The sequence below is a fragment of the Sinocyclocheilus grahami genome, unplaced genomic scaffold (genome assembly GCF_001515645.1).
Source record: "Sinocyclocheilus grahami isolate Dianchi unplaced genomic scaffold, SAMN03320097.WGS_v1.1 scaffold831.1, whole genome shotgun sequence".
In the NCBI taxonomy this organism is placed as follows: Eukaryota; Metazoa; Chordata; class Actinopteri; order Cypriniformes; family Cyprinidae; genus Sinocyclocheilus; species Sinocyclocheilus grahami.
In genome coordinates this window covers 49,700-70,274 of record NW_015506010.1, presented here as the reverse complement: position 1 = coordinate 70,274, position 20,575 = coordinate 49,700, and the positions used below count along the sequence as shown (strand labels likewise).

General features: G+C 38.6%; 1 protein-coding gene and 2 long non-coding RNA genes across 3 annotated transcripts in view; 1 reads left to right on the top strand and 2 right to left on the bottom strand.

Moving 5' to 3' along the window:
* Nucleotides 1–3,295, bottom strand: part of LOC107562646 (uncharacterized) — a 32,611-nt gene extending 29,316 nt beyond the window's left edge. Inside the window, exon 1 of the long non-coding RNA XR_001606008.1 lies at nt 3,149–3,295. This is a non-coding gene — a long non-coding RNA (uncharacterized lncRNA). The remainder of the gene's footprint in view (nt 1–3,148) is intronic.
* Nucleotides 3,268–20,575, top strand: part of LOC107562647 (uncharacterized) — a 21,517-nt gene continuing 4,209 nt past the window's right edge. The window contains exons 1-2 of the long non-coding RNA XR_001606009.1: nt 3,268–3,335; nt 6,349–6,470. This is a non-coding gene — a long non-coding RNA (uncharacterized lncRNA). The remainder of the gene's footprint in view (nt 3,336–6,348; nt 6,471–20,575) is intronic.
* Nucleotides 7,856–11,828, bottom strand: LOC107562644 (early growth response protein 3-like). Its single transcript, XM_016247319.1, has 2 exons — nt 11,432–11,828; nt 7,856–9,426 (listed from the first exon to the last, which is right to left on the bottom strand). Exons 1-2 carry the CDS (start codon nt 11,583–11,585, stop codon nt 8,315–8,317), a joined length of 1,266 nt encoding a protein of 421 aa, XP_016102805.1. The 5' UTR covers nt 11,586–11,828; the 3' UTR covers nt 7,856–8,314.

The window sequence follows — 20,575 nt, the reverse complement described above, 5'->3', positions numbered from 1 at the left end:
TTGCTTGAAGTCCAGTGTGAAGTTTCCACAGTCAGTGATGATTTGGGCTGCCATGTCATCTGCTGGTGTTGGTCCACTGTGTTTTCTGAAGTCCACAGTCAACGCAGCCATCTACCAGGAATTTTTAGAGCACTTCATGCTTAATTCATGCATCACCTAATTTCATCGTAACATATAGGCTGGCCTACAGAAAAGAACATTTATGCTGAATCTATCTAATATTGTGTTGGTCATACTATACCATGATTTATAGCTTGTCTTTGTTGAATAATACAGAACATAAAGAGCTTTAAAAAATAATTGCATATTAAATCGCAATCGCAATATTGGTAAAAAAAAATCGCAATTAGATTATTTTCCAAAATCGTTCAGCCCTAGTTGTATTTAACCCAGCATTTTTTAGAGTGAACTGGATGCAACAAATGCCTTGTTTGTAATGGGTTTTATTGGTTTTGTCTCGTCGCGCCGGGAGACGGCATCACAGTATGGTGAGGGGCGTAACATTTCCGTCACACGCTTGAGGTATTCGGGCAATCACAGCGCACCTTGCTTGTCAGACTGATGAGCTTTGTAAAAAAAAGATGAGCGTTTCAGAAAGGCGGGGCATAGAGGAGAAACAATAATGTACAGTATGTGGAAAATAATGTGTTTTTTGAACCTTAAACCACATAAACACATTTCATTACACCAAATAATGTACTTTTTAGCAACATCATATGACCCCTTTAAGGAATAAATTGAATGGAACACGTCAATAAGATGATCTTTAAATGTAAAAGCATTTTATTTGCAACGCATCAAAGTTTTAAAATACATCTTCCATCAGATCTCCATTTCTTTTTAATTTCATTAAAAAAAAAAAGCTTATAACTTTTATTGTACCTTCTGATCACACTGTAAAAAACTGATGTTCGCTTTCCAGTGCAAACGTCCAAAGATTCTTAAATCAAGATACATTTACTTGAGAAGCAAAATGTCATGAAAAGGCTTGTTTTAAGAGACATTGATCAAAATGAATTAAGTGTATGATTAAAACGAGAACAAATAACAGCTAATAATGGGCTCAGAAAACACGAATGAGATCTGGGTGTCATCCGAAGCGTGCAAACCTGCGTCTCAGAGAGAATATTGAGTTCTCTTTCAAGTCTTGTGTTACAATGGGCAAATTCACACAGCAATTATGTCAACATGCCCGTCTTGGTGAGTATCCTATGGTTGAACGTACAGTATCAGTGAACTAGATCCGTGCATTGTCTTAAAAATTTTTATGTTAATCAAACAACAGAAGACAAGGAAATCACTCACTGCTGTTGACTGAATAACTTTTGTAACTTTAATAAGGATTCGTCTTTAATTTATAGTCAAATATGCAATGTTATTTTACATTTGATTACTTTATTCAATTTCTGTACCTAAAAACTAATGTTAGACATACCTAAAAAAAAATAAAAAACCTGAAAAGCACTGTTTATTTTATTTGTATCTTTGCTCTATTGTATTTTTTGTGCTGTTGCTTGAAGTTAAATTACTTGTTCTTATTTTCTTTATTTTTATTTGACAGTATAGTCCTTTTTTCCCCCTAAACATAGCACATACCGAACCTTGCTGTAACCGTGACCCTAAATGTTAATCAAACAACAAAAGACAAGGAAATCACTCACTGCTGTTGACTGAATAACTTTTGTAACTTTAATAAGGATTCGTCTTCAATTTATAGTCAAATATGCAATGTTATTTTACATTTGATTACTTTATTCAATTTCTGTACCTAAAAACTAATGTTAGACATACCTAAAAAAAAAAAAAAAAATCTGAAAAGCACTGTTTATTTTATTTGTATCTTTGCTCTATTGTATTTTTTGTGCTGTTGCTTGAAGTTAAATTACTTGTTCTTATTTTCTTTATTTTTATTTTTTTTACTTTTTTCCCCCTAAACATAGCACATACCGAACCTTGCTGTAACCGTGACCCTAAAACCGTGGTAAGTAATAAGCTAGCTTTCAGCTGTTACTGTAGTGGCCACAACGACTACAGCATTATGAATCGCATGATATAAGCACCACCAAACTTAAAATCTGCAAATCATCACAAAATCACTTTCGCATTTGATGGAGCAGCACAGCAAATTATTATGTTATCTACAAACAAATCGGCCAAACCTTTGTAGTTTAATGGCAATGTCTTTCCCAAGTTCTCTTACATCTTGATGAAAGCATAACAAACTGACAGGGCAAAACTACACAAGTCGACAGTGGTCCATTGTGTTCAACCTAAAACAAATGCTAACAAGTCTCTAGTTTCCTGGAATCCAGTGAAAGACGGACTCAGCGACCGATGAAGGGAACTACACTTAAAAACAGGTTCTTCGATGGTTCTCTGAAAACCCCTCAGCAAAGAACCCTCTTGTTATCTAGAGCCACAGGGGCTTCTTGAGCTGCTCCTGTACAGAGACAGTTACATTAGAAGTTCTTCAGATCAATGCAGGCTACTAATTTCTAAGACTAGAACACATAACAAAAAAATAAGTTCTTTATGAAAATGTAAAATAGACTGAAATGCATAGTCTCTGCCAAATGCATTATAAATTATTCATTACATTTAGACATAAGGGTGCCTATATTTAATAAATAGGCTACTTTTATAGAATTAAAGTAGTTTAAATTAAGAATAAAATAACCTATATTCATAGGTATGAGCTATAAACATATTGTATAAAGCAATACATTGATAAATCAGACTGTAAGCATCGTGTCTCCGAGGGCTTACGAGCTAACTTAGCTACTATTTACTAGGGAGAGAGCTATGGGCTAACAAGCGAAATAATATTATAGCGAGAGAATACAGAATGTATAAAACATGTGGACTTCTACACATCGTTTTAAAATGTGTATGTAACGTTTAAACTCATCTGTAACCTCAAACACGGTTAAATGAGTCCCTCGCGAGCTCTCTAGCCAGTCGACGGCGGCGTGTCGAAAGCTCGCGAGCTGCCTAGCTAGACAGCACTTCAGCTGCACTGGAACGCTCTAAACGCAGTCTAGCTAGGCAGCTCGCTATGTTTTGAAACGCAGACCGCGACACTTCACGCCGTCTGAAAACAAACGTCTTATTATTGTTTATTAGCCCACATAAGTGTTGTGATACATACCAGCTCATCTTGTGCTCAAATGCAGTCCAAATCAATAGAAATATAATCCCTTTCCTCCAAATACATCGCCTTTTCAGTCCATAAGAGTGGGACGGCGAGCAGGAAGTGGAGAAGTTTAATGCAAGTCAGAGGTCGAGGGGATTTAAACTACGGCAAGCGGAGAGGGCAAACTACAGCCGCGCAACAGGTACCAGACACGTACACGCACTGCGTTTAAGAAGCAAACCAAATTATTGTAATGATACCAGATTTCGTAGTGTCGGTAATGGTTTATGTTCAGCATTATTTATTGTCCATTCTTTACGGAAACTTTATAAGGGCTGTCGAATACTTTTAAAGGGAAATGCAAATGCAAAATCCTATAACTCGGAAGTTGCTATTTTAAGGCTCTGCGAAGTTTATCGAGTTCTCATGTAATGTTTAATTTGAGCTTTGTGTGAACTTTGTCTCTTATTTCTCCTGAAATCTTTAGCAGAAGTAGGAATAATCACAAATGAGACACTGCGAATATATAACTCGGGTAACGCGAGTACTTGAGATGATTGAATTGAATAAGAAATGTTTGAAATCTCTGATCTTTGCTCAAATCATTGCTACTGCGGACAAAAAAAAAGAGATATGAAATAAATATAATTTATAATTGTTCTTTTCTACAGGGTTTGTTATTGGAAAATGCCAATCTCTTAAAGGGGTCATATGATGCGATTTCAATTTTTCCTTTCTCTTTGGAGTGTTACAAGCTCTTGGTGCATAAAGAAGATCTGTAAAGTTGCAAAGACTAAAGTCTCAAATCCAAAGAGATATTCTTTATAAAAGTTAAGAGTTAACCACGCCTACCTAAAACGGCTCGTTCTAACACACCCCCACATGTCTACCTCACTATGTGGGAAGATTTGCATAACGCCGCCCAAATGTTGACGCAAAGAAAGAAGGCGTAACTTTGATTCTCGCTGTAGTTTTGTTGCTGCCGCCATGTCGTGAAGATGCTGTGTGTTTCGTTGTGAAAGCGAAACTATTTTGTTTGGTCTTCCAAAAGAGGACGATATCCACTTCGTCATGCCTAGAGCTGATCTGTACTGATCGCTGAGGGAATACATCAAATTTCACCGTGGACAAAGCGGAGTCCAGTCCACCTCAGCGCACTCTATCCCGGCCTCAGCGCACGCTAAGCCGGGGCTTCCCCTCACGCTAGGCCGCTGTGTTTTTCGTTGCCACTGATGATTCAAACACGAGTTTTGGGCAGAAGAGTAGCACTTGTTGTTTGTCATTTCTCCGATCACAAATGCAGACAGAGTTTTATGTTTACGCGGCGCAATACAACGCGTAAAAAGACAGTACGAGTCATTATAATCAGTAATTACGTCCCCACTGGATGCAACAAATGCCTCGTTTGTAATGGGTTTTAATGTTTATATCTCGTCGCTCCGGCCGGACAGGGCATCACAGTATGGTGAGGGGCGTAACATTTCCGTCACACGCTTGAGGTATTCGGCCAATCACAACGCACTGGATAGCTGGCCAATCAGAGCACACCTCGCTTTTTCAGACCGATGAGCTTTGTAAAAATCGACGCGTTTCAGACAGGCGGGACATAGAGGAGAAACAAAAATGTACAGTATGTGGAAAATAATGTTTTTTTTTTTACTTTAAACCGCATAAACACATTTCATTACACCAAATACACAAAATAATGTTCTTTTTAGCAGCATCATATGACCCCTTTAATGCACATTGACATCAAGGACGATAACTATAATGATAACGGTAACTAAAACGTTTTAATAAGCATTCCAGTTCTATGAGAATAGCAGAGTCCACACCACAACTATATAACGATAAAGACACAGAGGAAGAGTATGGTTGGAATCACGTTCAGAACATGTTTTTTTTTCCTGCTGGTGAACAGTAAAAATATTGAAGGCCAATCAGAATCAATCCTGCTTTTTAAAACGCTTGAGTATTTAAAGCAGTAGAAATCTTCTATTGTTGTGACCACTATAGTTATCATTCTAGATATCGTTATCATTTCTGTTCTTGGTGTGAATGAGCCTTAAATAAAAATTCAAAAAGAAGGTCTAATTCTTTTGAGAATAGGTAGGTGCACACCACGACTATAACGGTAACGAAACATGGGAATGATATCGTTGGAATCACTTTCAGGCTATTTTGTTTTGCATCTGAAGAATGAATTTTATATATTGACAGCCAAACATAATTTACTGGAATTTAAAGAACTTGAGCAGATGAAAAGTAGTTATTGTTACTAATTCTGGCATATTTACATGGTGTATATTTATACAACAATGTTCATGAATATGCACGGTCCCTATTAAATAAACCAATAAATAAATAAATACATACAATTTAATGCAGCAGATGATATAACGATAGCACACGCCTATAATAAAAAAATTATAATAATTAAAAAAATAATAATTAAAAATAACTTTTTTGTCTGTTAGTCACTCTGGGTGCTCGTATAGTTTTCAATAGTTGTCGTCTTTCAAGCCAAATCTTCAAATGAGAATTTTTACATTTAAAAGTTAACAGTAATTGACTACCCTGTGGTAATGAAACCGATTTTTGCAAAATGTATTTTTATTCATGCAACTTTTTTTAAATTATTATTAACCACCCACACCTTCAAATTTAGGGCAATTTATTCCATTTTTTTCAGGTGGTTGACACATTTATTTGTTTTATACATGAGCAACACAAAAAAAGACACAATGGATTCTGTTGTATTTTATTCAGGTGTGTATTCAAGTACGCATCAACTGGTAAACATTTAATTTACAACAAAATGAGAAGCCAAGTGAACATTTCCTCTCCACAAAAGGATAACATCAATTAATTTTGTGAACAATTAAGAGATTTTACCACTGGGCCTTACTATAAGGCAATGGAAGTAACAGGAGGTAAAAACGTATCAAAACATCCTTTCTTCTAGTGAACTAAATCCCACGCTTGTGTCCCTCATACGCATAAACGTGACCACAAACAACTCTAAGTGCCTCCATCTGATAAGAGACATGCAAGACATGCAGTAAGAGATACAGTCCTGTAGAAAAAGAATATGGATACCAAAATATCAGCCACACAACAAAGCATTCATTTGCACACTATAAACCGTAAAACGTTATGAGAACGGGTGGGCATCAGTAAAGATGACTTTCTTCTTCCTGTTGTGTTTTTTGTAGAGGAGATGAGTCACTGATCATGTACAACGCAGTGGACAGCATCATGGGCCAATGCTGAATGTTTACTCTCAGTCTTTAATGACCGCCCATAATGAGAGGGTTACAGGGAGCAAAATAATCAGGTAAACAACAGTGAATCAGCGTTGTGAAACAGGGCCTGCTTCAGAGCTGACTAGGGCCACATTTACATTTCTGTGCTGTCCTCTGTGCATATTGTTCCATGGCAGCCAAGCCTGCAACCCGGTTTGGCAGAAACAAGGCTGTTCATCCTGGCTCTGATCCAAAGCAGGACAGTGAACAGTCATGCTGAGACCATGACAGAGAGGGGGGAGCTGAGTTGTGAGACTCGTCATGATATCCATTTGCCCCAAAAATGGGCTGCTTCGTATTATACGAAAGCACTGAGTGAAAAGGCTCGCAAAGTTCTTGATTAATTGCTAATGATACTGGAATTTCATTCATATATATATATATATATATATATATAATTTTTATAACAGTTGGGGAGGGCTAATATTGAGCTAGTTTCGCTGATACTGTACTCACATGGCCACAGCAATTAATTTTTGGCTATTCTAGTGAAATTGACTCTGACGTTCACATATAAAAATGGAAAATATGGACATGGAAGCACTCCGCACAGATATACAGGTGCATGCAAGCATGCTCAAACACAAACACACGCACATACACACAAGTTTTCTGGAGGTCACGATTGCTTGTTGCTTCACAGAACTTTATGAGGAAGACTTTTACTTGTTGTAGCTAACAAAATCGGAGTTATGACAGATGTTATGTTTTACATTAGAATTACTTCAGCACATTCTAATCGTCAGATGAATTTCCTTTGTATTCCGTAACGCAGCTCCTAACTTAGAATGTTCTCTTCAAACTGAAGAAACGCACACATGTAAGCACACTATTCCGTCGGGTATCGTAGCTGATAAGGACAACAAAAGGACAATTGTCACATAAAAATAGTAATTTTTAAAGTGTTAACGCTTGTTGACACTCTGCATGGTTTGAATTGGATGCATATTGCTGTGGTTCTTCAGTCGTGACTGATGCAATCTTTCCAGTACTAGCAAAGACGTGATACTAGATGCATGCAGGGATACAGGCAGCAAAAACAGAAAGGCAAAATGGCCCTTATGTCCACTAAATTAAGCGAAACAGGTAAAGGCCACAGCTGTGTCTTAATTTCAGTCCCTACTGTAGATCTGTAGTCTTTTATTATCGTTGTTGTTGTTTTTTATTGCACTGAAAGTCCGTTGCTGATAACAAATGCCATCTGCATCCCTTACTTGTATATAAGGGATTTCGAAATAGTAAAATAATGCAACAGACCTTTAACGTCCACCTGAACTCAGTCTCCTTGAGCCTTCAGAGCTCATAGGTTTTCCCCAAATCAACATTTGAAATGAAGTTATTAGGTTAATACAAACAATATATATATATTTTAATTGTCTGCTGTATTTAAATACATTTGGCACATTCTGTTGAAAAACAACAACAACACAGAAACATTAAATAATTAACCATCATTTAAAAAGACTGCAACACATTAAGCAAATGAAAGTGCACTTTTTTATCTGACAACTCACTGACAAACCAAAATACAAGGAAAAAATTAAAAGACTAAAATCTCGAGAGATTGCTCTGGTCCCCAGAGCTGAGAGTTGGACCCTTATGACTGCGCTGCGTCTGCAAGTGCTCTTTCTGTGGATTGACCTGACTGCTTGAACTGTCATCTCCTTCCCATCCATGCAGCACTCGTCCACTTACCCCCCACTCATTTGACCAAAAAACAATAGTGGCTACAGAAAAATGCCACCATAATCAATGAAAACCGTAGGAAACGGATGGATATAGTGAGAGGGAGCGAGTATAAGAGTCAAGTGTGTATATAAGAGGAGAAAGAAGCCTTCGTTTTTTTCTCCTCAAAGTCTTACTTTGCAAGTCCATCTCATGCACAAGTGGTGACGGTCATGATATTGGCACTGCTGGGTCCCGCGCTCCCACAGGAGCTCGGAGGAGAGGTGTGGCTCCCCCCGGCCCCAGCACTATTGCCCTTGTCCGTGGGTTTCTTGTCTTTTTGTTTCAGGTGCACCTTGGCGTGCCTCTTTCGCTCGTCGCTCCGCGCAAACTTACGCCCGCAGAACTCGCAAGAGAAGGGCTTCTCGCCGGTGTGCGTACGGATGTGTGTGGTTAGATGGTCGCTGCGACTGAAGGATCGCATGCAGATGCGGCACTGGAAGGGTTTGTGTCCCGTGTGGATGCGCAGGTGACGCGTCAACTCGTCTGATCGAGAAAAGCGACGGTCGCAGTTCTCCGCCGGACAGGCGTGCGGTCGCTCGTGCACGGGAGTTTTGCTCGGCCGGTTGGGGTACTTTCTTGGTCGAATGGGTTTGAGAGCGAGTGTTTGAGAGGGTTGATGGTGTTGGGAAATGTGCTGTTGCCCACCGAGAAAGCTGGGATGGATCTGTTGCTTATCCTTAAAGGCTCGAATGGTCTCGAGGGGAGTTATGGGAGGTGGGTTGACTCTAATAGGGTCCATGGTTTGGAAGGGTTTATGCTCCATCACCCCTACGTCCCCCTGGTGATGGAAGAGGTTGTAGTCTGGGATCATGGAAAAGAGACTTCCATCCATGCCCGGTTTGGAGGTGGTGTGGTAGTCAGAGCTCGGGTAGGGCAGAGACGAGGACGTGGCCGGGCTGTGGTGGAACGTCACCTGTTCTGGGTATATCTCGCCACAGGTCGAGTAGGCAGGAAGGGGTGGTGCGTATATTTGCTCCATGTCTGACGACTGGCCACCCATGTTGCCGCTCGACGAAGACGTCTGGGTGGTGATGTTGCCAGGTGACGGTGACACCCCCAGGATTCCCGCACTCACCAGGCTGATGATGTTGTTGTCGGGACACCAACCGGAGCCTCCGATGCTGCCAGATGGAGGGGTGTCGAATGCAAATTTGCCCAGGTAGGTGACGGTTTGTCCGCTTCGACCAGACTGGAAATTAGAGCCGTACTGAACTTCTCCGCTGCCCTTCTCGCCGCCCATCCCCAAATCCATGATATTATCTGTGTGACAGGGGGTCAGAATGGACACCGTCAATTCAGAATGCCACACATTGAACACCAAACCAAATAATGGTTAGGAACAAAAAAAAAAAGAAAAAGTAATGTATGTATCACAATAGTGTGTAACCCTATAACCTTTTTCTTTTTTATATTCTATTTAAATATCTATATTTTGTAACTTTAATTTATATAGCGTATTTTATTCATTTTTTTATGTTTGAGAGTAAATAATGTCATTTAAAAATAAGGGGGGGAAATCAAGAAATGCAAGAAAATCTACGTTTTGAGAAATTATTCTCAAAATATTCACTTTTTTCAAGAACTCACGCATTTATTAAGGACTAGCATTTTCAGTCGGAAGCTGGCATTCATATTTCGTATTCATTTTGATATTATAATAAACGAAACGAGGTCAATACTCTCCCGCAAGTGTGGGAAGCATCGCCTCTTTTGACCTGCAGAGTGAAAACCACATCAAGAGCTCTGTGAAACTCCATCAGTATATATACATCAAGAGGACGAATGATCTTATGCTTTCACTCTCGATAATATAGATGTTTTTACAACTCGCCTGATTTTTAAGGTCGGAAAATACTAAGTTACAGAAGGCTAATGAAAAAAATCAGCTAACACATTTAATAGATTTTTTTTCAACTATTTAAGTATTTAAATATATCCGATAGTTCGAGAGAGAGAGAGAGAGAGAGAGAAAAAAACTAACAATTTGATTACCTGACTGGAAGGAATTGCTAAATTTTCTGGCACCATTATCTTAGCCAATAGTCCGATTTAATTTATGTTGTATTGTTCCCTGAATTCTAGACGAAAATACTGGTCCTTAAAACGTGTTTTAATGTGCGGGGAAAAAAATTCTACTGATTTTAAAAAGGATAAACATTTTAAAGGGTGCGCGTATAAAGCGAAAAAAATAGGCTACAAAGAACACGCGTTGTGAAATTCAGGTAATAAACCTTTCGGGCCATAAATGTAGTTTAATTTAGAGATTTTACATTTCACGTGTTTTCGGCCCGAGCTTTTTTTTTTTTTTTAAGAGCAGGGCGCATATAAACGCCCACCCGCGCGTGTCAGAAACAGGGTCAATACTGGATAAAGCACTGACTAATCAAAACCTTTAAATAAGAGAATAACTAAACATTATATATATAGAACAGAATATTAGACCGGTGCAATATTATACGGAGACGACCCGAAATCAAGAGAATTCCAGGAAATTAAGCACTCAGTAAAAAACGAAACGGCCTTTTCGCATTATTTGACTGGATTAATACGTAATAAATTTCTTAAAAAGTGACTGTGTATTGCATGCATTGGGAGTAAAGAACGAGGAGTTTCCGCGTGTCCCCGTGACGCATGGGCTCGAAGTGATGCCTATTACCTGATATTAGCCTACCTGTCCGCTTCACACTCGTATCACGTGGCTGGAACATTTGCACTAACCCTACTTTCAAACACCTTCTTTACCAAATACAGTTTGGCAACAAATTGAACGCGATTTCATTATACGCAGAATTCCATTAAGAAAAAGTGCGACTGTAGGCTGTAGGGAATTCGTCTAATAAATCACACATTATTTTACTTTAAGGTGCTCATTATAATGTTATGACACAAATACATAATTGATAATACTAACTATAGCAATATGTAGTCGTAAGCGATCTCATACAATAATTACATATTCGTTATTACTACTCAGCATTTAGGTAAATGCGCTAGAAAATAAAGCCTGCACGGTCCGAATCGAGAAGAACATTTGGAAAACTGTATGAGGGGAGTAGTGCTGAACACATGTGTTTATAAAGTAGCAGTATGAGGAGTTCTGCTACTAAACTACTGTAACTAGTAGCCTTGCAGGCGCGCGTTAACAGGTGCTGCGGGGCTTCAGGACAACTGATGCCGCACAATAAAACTCTAACCAGCCGACACAACAGGTTCAAACCTCCAACAACAGCTTAGTGAGGAGCGAGCCCAAACTTTGCGTCCTTACCTGGATTCATCTGCGAGTAGTGCGAAATAGAGTCCGGGTTTGTGAAAATGTTCATAGAAGTGGGGATGTCTTCTTCTGGGTAGAGACTGTCAGGGATGGTGTTGATTAAACTGCTCATGGTAATAGGGATCTTGTCCGCTAGTTTACCTGTCATAGCAGTTATTCAGTCTGTCATTAATGAGCACGCACAGGTGTTCCGTCCCGATCGATCTCCAGTCTTCTGAAATCTCTCGAAAAGCGACAGAAAGAGATCGCAATCCCTTTGCGAATTGTATCCGAGCGCGCAACGGGCACCGCGCTGATGTCTCCTCGCGAGGACTGCTTTGTGTTTGCTTTCTGTGAAGTGTTATGGTCTCTGGATCAGTAGAGAGATGTTGTTGGTGGCGGTGGCGGTGGTGGTGATTGCACAAGTGTAGCGCGGCTCGCTGTGTTGCGAGCGCAGGGAACTCCAACGCTTTCTTGTTCAACGAGGGGGGCGGAACAAGTGCGTGACGTAGATGACCATATATGGACACACAAAGCTAGACGGCCGCTCGACGTCACATGGAAGCTCCTCATAGTGGAACATTAGAGTCGGCAGCAGGAACATAAGTGCTCAGTGGAGCAGTGAAGGGACGTTTTCTTACGAAGAGTAAGAAGTGTTTTAAAGACATATCGTGAGCATGGATATCACTAGATCTGTGAGAGCGCATGCCTGTAAAAACCGGGACACTTTTACCTGCAGTGCACCTGAAGCTGCATGAAAAAGGTGCATTTGTTTAATGCAGAGGCGGAACAAATGCATTTACAAATGCAGTAGGCCTAGTTCACAATGTTATGAAGAAATAATGTTTTAAATATACAATTATAAATATAGACATGGGGGTTATTGATGAAAATAGACAATTGTGAAAAAAAGAAATAATCAATTATACAAGATCAAATATGTGCTCTCTCGTTACAATCGACAAGTTTAAGTCTGGAGTAACGCGGCATCATTTGTACAAAAGCAATGCAGCATCCGTGCCATATTTGATACTAAACCCGCCAGCCACTTGCCTACTCAGCTGTGTACAGCCTTTTAATACATTCTCCTGGTCTAAATTGACTGCTTTTATTCAATTCAAATATGATATAATGAATTACAATGATATATGCCTGGATACATTATAGGTTACACCAACACAGCCACTTTTTACAATGCAGAATAATAATTCTGAATGATTGATACACTTTTCCAGAGAGCCATGTATTGCAAGACATTGCTATTTAAAAACGCAGCTACCTGTCAGTTTACTTTAATGCTTTTCTTTTTCCCGTACTTTACCTTGAGTGTAAATTAATAGCTAAATAAATAGTTCTGTCTGTTTGGTCATATAGAAGCTCCTAGCCCAATATAACATGCGTTCTGCAGGCTATCTTGCTTATTAAATGCTTATTCAAATTATATTACAAGGGCCACTTGTTAGCAGTTTACTGTAGCCTATTCTCTATGTGGTAAGTATCAGACTGTTCATAAAAAGTTCACAGATCCGACTGAATAGAATATCATGAGAGTGGAGTCTCATATTTCAACAGTCTGTGTTGCGAGTTAAATAGAAATGAAGACTCAAATGCATCATTTGTAAACGTGTTTTAAGCAATTGACTGCAACAGAAGCCCAGGAGAAGCACCAGTAACTGTGACTGTAACTGCCAGAGAGTTAATCGCGTGTAAATACTGCAGGCTTGGCTTTGGCCTCGAGCGCCAAGTTCGCCACTGAAGTGGAAACTCCAAATAAGGCCATGATCCGGCCACGCCCCTCGCTGCCTGTATTTGGTGCGCGAGGTTCCGGTTGAGAGCTACAAAGTGGAAAAGCGATCGGAACCCGCAGCCATTAAAGGAACCGCAGAGGGCACAACGTCATGGGTCGCGTTTCACCAATTTAGAAACCAGGGAGAAAATATCTTATCTGAGACTTTTAGAAGAAATAAAGAAAAGCTGCCCCTTGTTGCAAATGGTTGACTTTGTTTAGGGAGAATAACAGTGAAGGGGAAACACAGACCCTGCCAGCCGGTGGTTCACACACAAGCATGCTAATGATATACAACCCCTCGAACAGGACAATAACAAAATGGAAAACTATTTTTATAAATATAAAAAAAATACCATTATGTAGATGCTCGTTTAATTTAAAGTATATTATACATGGCATGGTTAAAATGCATACTAATAATAATAATAATAAACAATAGACCTTGCTATATATTATTATACATAGAACAAAATAGAATAAGATGACATACTTGTCTGTATGTAATCCAATTAGGAGGCCAGGGTGGCTCATGAGATTTCCCACGTGTCCAACTAAAATTCCTCACTCCTCATCCAAGCCAATCACAGGCACAGCGCTCCTATTACCCAGCGAGAGTAGAAATCCAGCCTGCCATGCATGCGCCGAAATGCTCAGAGGATGCTGATGCAATAGACAGAGTGATGAGGTAACAATTTGTACCCGAGACCCAGCTGACATGTGTACGTTGGCCTCGAGCCTGATAAATTATGAATGTGTTCAAAATAATAACTTCATACCTCCCACCACCCCCCCCACTCCAAACCAGAGGCTGATGTTGCTGTCATAAACAGACATGATACAAACTTTCCAGTTACATCGCCATATAATCTATTATCTAATATCTAATTTGGACATGCACAGTATATCTACAATTGTATCATTTAAAACCTTACACACAGTATATCTTACATTTGTTTTAAATCAGTTAAAACTTTACAAACCCTACCAAAAATAAACAAATAAATAAAACTTACGAACTTGAAAAGTATTAAAATAAATGCCATTTGATATTTGTATTATGAAATGCACCCACAAATAAAAATCCTCTCTTCATTTAATCACCCTCATGTTGCTGGTCCCCATTGACTTCCATAGTACTTTTTTCCATACTATGGAAGTCAATGGGTACCAGCAACTTTTTTTTTTTTTTTTGTGGTGAAATATCCCTTTAAGTGTTGAAATACTTTTCGGGGCATATGCATATATCCATATAAAGACAATTCATTGGATGCATCCATCCATCCAATGAACAACTCCCTCGATTAACCTCATTGCGTCCCCAGTGATCCCCAACAACCGTACGACTGCCAAATCAACTACACTCCGTTCTGAACTCTGGAATTATCTGCTTTGGCAATTGATACATAAACAGTGTAGTAGTATTAGCTGACAGATATGGCCTAATGAAGTAAAAAACGGAGTGTGTGGGAGGGGGTCTGAATCATGCTGTGTGTTCTGGGGGCTACAATAAATAAACGCAGACTGACACACACTCGAGGGGGACTCCAAAGTCTAATGTCTACTCAATGGGCAAGATGCAACATGTGTGTAGGTGAGCTGCTAAAATGACGCTGTGAATCTGCCATTGGGGGAATCTGAAGGGGATCTCCCCCCACTCCCACTTTATGTCCCAGATATGAATATATGATCTGATCCAATCAGGATGGGAATGTGTCATTGTTCGTTGAGCCAAGAATGTTGACAATGCAACAGGCCGTCTCTAAGGTACACTTGAAATCTGGTGCTGTCACATTAAATCAAATGCCTGTGAATCAGTATTCTTGAAATATGTGCTAAAATTAGGTCTCTCTATTCATTTCTGTTTTCTTTGGAGGGACACATTTAATGAACTTCTGTAGCATCTGTTTATGTAAGTGTACTTTTGTAAACGAGGAAATGCACACATACTTCATTAGCTTAGTGGCAGCAATATTGAAAAATAGAGTGGAGACTTCATAATTTGAATATTACTTTTTATAGACCAAAATAGAGGAAGTAAAGACTCTATTTCCACTGACTGAACCCATGACATGTGCCAGCACTTGTGTATACTGATGACGAGGCTGTCAGTGTTCATTCAACAGCACGAAACAAAAATGTTCAAAACAAACAATGATTTTCATATGGCTGATGCTTGGAAACATAACCTTAACCAGGTGCTTCTCAACCTTTTTGACCCCAATGCCCTCCATTGTTTGTGTGTGTATATATATACATATATAATAAAGTATTTTTACTCACACACAATTGAAATATTTTAGAACTTGGCATAGATAGAAAAACAAATATTTCATCATGAACACCTCTGAGATTTGATCTGAAAAACAGAAGAAAAGTCAAACATATAATCAACAAGATTGCAGTTCATAAGAACTGATTGCTGCTATCCACATAGCTCTACAAAATCCATATACATACTATCTTAATTAATAAGCAATATAAATCATGCTGTACTTACAGTGATACTGGAAATTATTTTGTTGAAAATGTTTTGTTCTTCTGAAATGCCAAACCGGATCTCGAAAGACCTTAATGTCAGGTGACCACAAATAAACAAATAAAAGCATTATAAATACATTCTGACCTTTAAATGTCTCCAACCGTTGCATCCTTACGTAGCTGTTTTAGTGGAAAATCATCCTGCCATTGGCCACACTTATCTCCTCAGTGCCTGATCCCAACTGTTCTTTCAGGGATGCAAAACAGACGAGGGAATTCCCTTTGGATAGGAAAAGCACGGTCTGTCAGGGCACTTTCCTAAGGGAAGCCTTTTCATGGAGTCCAGACTGGAAAAACTGCCTAACACCTGTCGAGCTCCGCTTGTGTTTTTATTTCCGCAACTATTATGAGCGAGCACATTGTACAATGAATGATTGACTAGAGTTTGACTATGGAATGGTTGCAGGCTGAAAAGGACTCCCCTCATGCATTTTGCATGTAGGGAGTCCGGGGAAGCGCTTGCTTATCCTAGATCTTGATCTCGCTAATTTCAATATGCGGCGGAAAAATACAAGGCCGCAACGGGTGTATAATCAAATTAGTTTTGTGTGTTTCCAGGCTGTGCGAGGGGCATTTCCAGTAGCTGTTTCTCGGTGAAATATCCCTTTAAGTGTTGAAATACTTTTCGGGGCATATGCATATATCCATATAAAGACAATTCATTGGATGCATCCATCCATCCAATGAACAACTCCCTCGATTAACCTCATTGCGTCCCCAGTGATCCCCAACAACCGTACGACTGCCAAATCAACTACACTCCGTTCTGAACTCTGGAATTATCTGCTTTGGCAATTGATACATAAACAGTGTAGTAGTATTAGCTGACAGATATGGCCTAATGAAGTAAAAAACGGAGTGTGTGGGAGGGGGTCTGAATCATGCTGTGTGTTCTGGGGGCTACAATAAATAAACGCAGACTGACACACACTCGAGGGGGACTCCAAAGTCTAATGTCTACTCAATGGGCAAGATGCAACATGTGTGTAGGTGAGCTGCTAAAATGACGCTGTGAATCTGCCATTGGGGGAATCTGAAGGGGATCTCCCCCCACTCCCACTTTATGTCCCAGATATGAATATATGATCTGATCCAATCAGGATGGGAATGTGTCATTGTTCGTTGAGCCAAGAATGTTGACAATGCAACAGGCCGTCTCTAAGGTACACTTGAAATCTGGTGCTGTCACATTAAATCAAATGCCTGTGAATCAGTATTCTTGAAATATGTGCTAAAATTAGGTCTCTCTATTCATTTCTGTTTTCTTTGGAGGGACACATTTAATGAACTTCTGTAGCATCTGTTTATGTAAGTGTACTTTTGTAAACGAGGAAATGCACACATACTTCATTAGCTTAGTGGCAGCAATATTGAAAAATAGAGTGGAGACTTCATAATTTGAATATTACTTTTTATAGACCAAAATAGAGGAAGTAAAGACTCTATTTCCACTGACTGAACCCATGACGTGTGCCAGCACTTGTGTATACTGATGACGAGGCTGTCAGTGTTCATTCAACAGCACGAAACAAAAATGTTCAAAACAAACAATGATTTTCATATGGCTGATGCTTGGAAACATAACCTTAACCAGGTGCTTCTCAACCTTTTTGACCCCAATGCCCTCCATTGTTTGTGTGTGTGTATATATATACATATATAATAAAGTATTTTTACTCACACACAATTGAAATATTTTAGAACTTGGCATAGATAGAAAAACAAATATTTCATCATGAACACCTCTGAGATTTGATCTGAAAAACAGAAGAAAAGTCAAACATATAATCAACAAGATTGCAGTTCATTAGAACTGATTGCTGCTATCCACATAGCTCTACAAAATCCATATACATACTATCTTAATTAATAAGCAATATAAATCATGCTGTACTTACAGTGATACTGGAAATTATTTTGTTGAAAATGTTTTGTCCTTCTGAAATGCCAAACCGGATCTCGAAAGACCTTAACGTCAGGTGACCACAAATAAACAAATAAAAGCATTATAAATACATTCTGACCTTTAAATGTCTCCAACCGTTGCATCCTTACGTAGCTGTTTTAGTGGAAAATCATCCTGCCATTGGCCACACTTATCTCCTCAGTGCCTGATCCCAACTGTTCTTTCAGGGATGCAAAACAGACGAGGGAATTCCCTTTGGATAGGAAAAGCACGGTCTGTCAGGGCACTTTCCTAAGGGAAGCCTTTTCATGGAGTCCAGACTGGAAAAACTGCCTAACACCTGTCGAGCTCCGCTTGTGTTTTTATTTCCGCAACTATTATGAGCGAGCACATTGTACAATGAATGATTGACTAGAGTTTGACTATGGAATGGTTGCAGGCTGAAAAGGACTCCCCTCATGCATTTTGCATGTAGGGAGTCCGGGGAAGCGCTTGCTTATCCTAGATCTTGATCTCGCTAATTTCAATATGCGGCGGAAAAATACAAGGCCGCAACGGGTGTATAATCAAATTAGTTTTGTGTGTTTCCAGGCTGTGCGAGGGGCATTTCCAGTAGCTGTTTCTCGCTGCTATTATATCCCAGAGCCAAGGCTTATTTCTACGGGCTGATGGGAAGATTATTCATATAAATAATGGAACACTTATTTAGGGACTGTCAGATGGTACAATACATTGTGTACTGTACTGTGCTTATGGACAGGGCAGCATGCAAAACAATGGTACAAGCGTGTGTAAAATATAATACACAGTTTTTAAAAAAAATTATGGGATAGAAAAAGTCATCAATGTAATTAATTGTTAATTAAAAATATTTAAAATAAATTTTAACATTTAAAAGTGTCTCTTAATTCAAAACCATATATATGACGTATGGACAAATCAATTGGTAATTGAATTGAATTGAATTTTTTATTATAATTTTTTTTTTGTGGTAATGTCTACAGTTCAGATTAGTTTAAAAATGCACGTTTTAATCTTATTTATGTGCTACCAATTGATTTAGCAAATATTCAGATGGCTTTGTACATCTTATTTAGAGTATTTTTTTCTTGATCTTTAGCAGTATATAATAATTTTACCAATTTTGTACAAGATTTAAAACTCACCCTTCTGACTTTTTTCCTCATAATTGCGAGTTTATATCTCTCAATTATGACTTTTTAACTCGCAATTGCGAGTTTATATCTCACAATTCTGACTTTTTTCTCTCGCAATTCTGACTTTATAACATGCAATTGCGAGTTTATATCAATCAATTCTGACTTTATAGCTCGCAATTGCGTGTTATCAGAATTGCGAGAGAAAAAAAGTCATAATTGCAAGTTTTTATCTCGCAATTCTGTGAAAAAAAGTCAGAATTGTGAGATAAAAAGCCGCAATAACCTTTTTTTCTATTTTTTATTCAGGCGGAAACGGGCTTCCATACCAATATACTGCAGAGTTTAGCTCTATCCCTAATAAAATACACCTGAATCAGATAATCAAGGTCTTCAGACTCACTAGAAACGTCCAGGCAAGTGTTTGTCAGGCTAGAGCTAAACTCTGCCGGACATTGGCCCTCCAGGAGCAGGACAGGACACCTCGATTTAGCTCGAGTATTTTAAAAAGTTATTTTAATTTCAACATATTACATCTTGTTGTATATATATATATATATATATATATATATATATATATATATGAACTTGAATTTAAGCTATTGTATTATATTATATTATATTATTCAATTGATAAGTAAATAAACCGATAAAATCACTTCCAGAACCTTAAAACTTTATGATTTGAACTTTACGGACCTCTGCGGTAACTAAATATATCATGGCTGATCTACTTTCACTACCTGTTGACCTTTAAAAGTATTAATTAATCAGAAAATATTTGCTTATTTGGCTAGTGCAGAATCTGAGCTTTCACTGCTGCCGATCCTTGAGAAGCTTTTTTGTTCTTGTGTGTGTGAGACCACTGAAGTCTGAGAAAATAAACAAATGCAAACAGGACAAACTGATCAATGCTCTGCTGAGTTCATGCAGGGGACATGGTGAGATTCACCAAAGACTGGCTTAACCAGCCGAGGCACAAAGACCTGCAGGAGCCCTGCTTGTGTGTGTGTGTGTGTGTGGCACTCGAGGTCGGAGTATGTGAGAGAAATGATCTGCCCGTCTGTGAAAGTATGAATGCACGCGAGAGTGTGCCAGAGCGTGTGTGTGTATGTGTGTCAGATGAGACACTATTGCCTGCTCGATTAAACCACTAACTTACATTGATCATATCCACATCAAAGTACTTTCCCTAAATCCCGGCCCTTTTTCCAGACATCTGGTGTATTGATATCAATCTGTCCTCTGAGACAGAAATGCTCATCTGCAGCCGATAGTTTTTTTTTTTCCAGAGAGGAGCTTTTGTGACCCAGCCTTACACACCCAGTAGTGAAGCTGAGAGGGATTAGATGCTATAGACATTTTGAGTCAGTAGAGACTTCACACAATACAGCTCTGCAATGCATTGTAATGATTTATTATGATGCACAATACCACAATTAATAGTTTGTGTGATTTGAACATTGCCTACAGTAACAGATGGCTCAGTACATTATTAATTAACTAATACATTTATATATACATTCTGTAACAAATGAAGTGGAGAGGGATTACATTCTATGAATAAATCCTAGAAAATTAATACATTAGTAACAAACAACAATAATAACAACAACAGCACCAGCAACAATAATAATAATAATAATATGATTCTGTAGCAGAAAATAATACATTTGTTAAATATATATATATATATATATATATATATTTATTTATTTATTTATTTATTATTTTAAGAATACCAATACCAATAATATTAATAACAATAC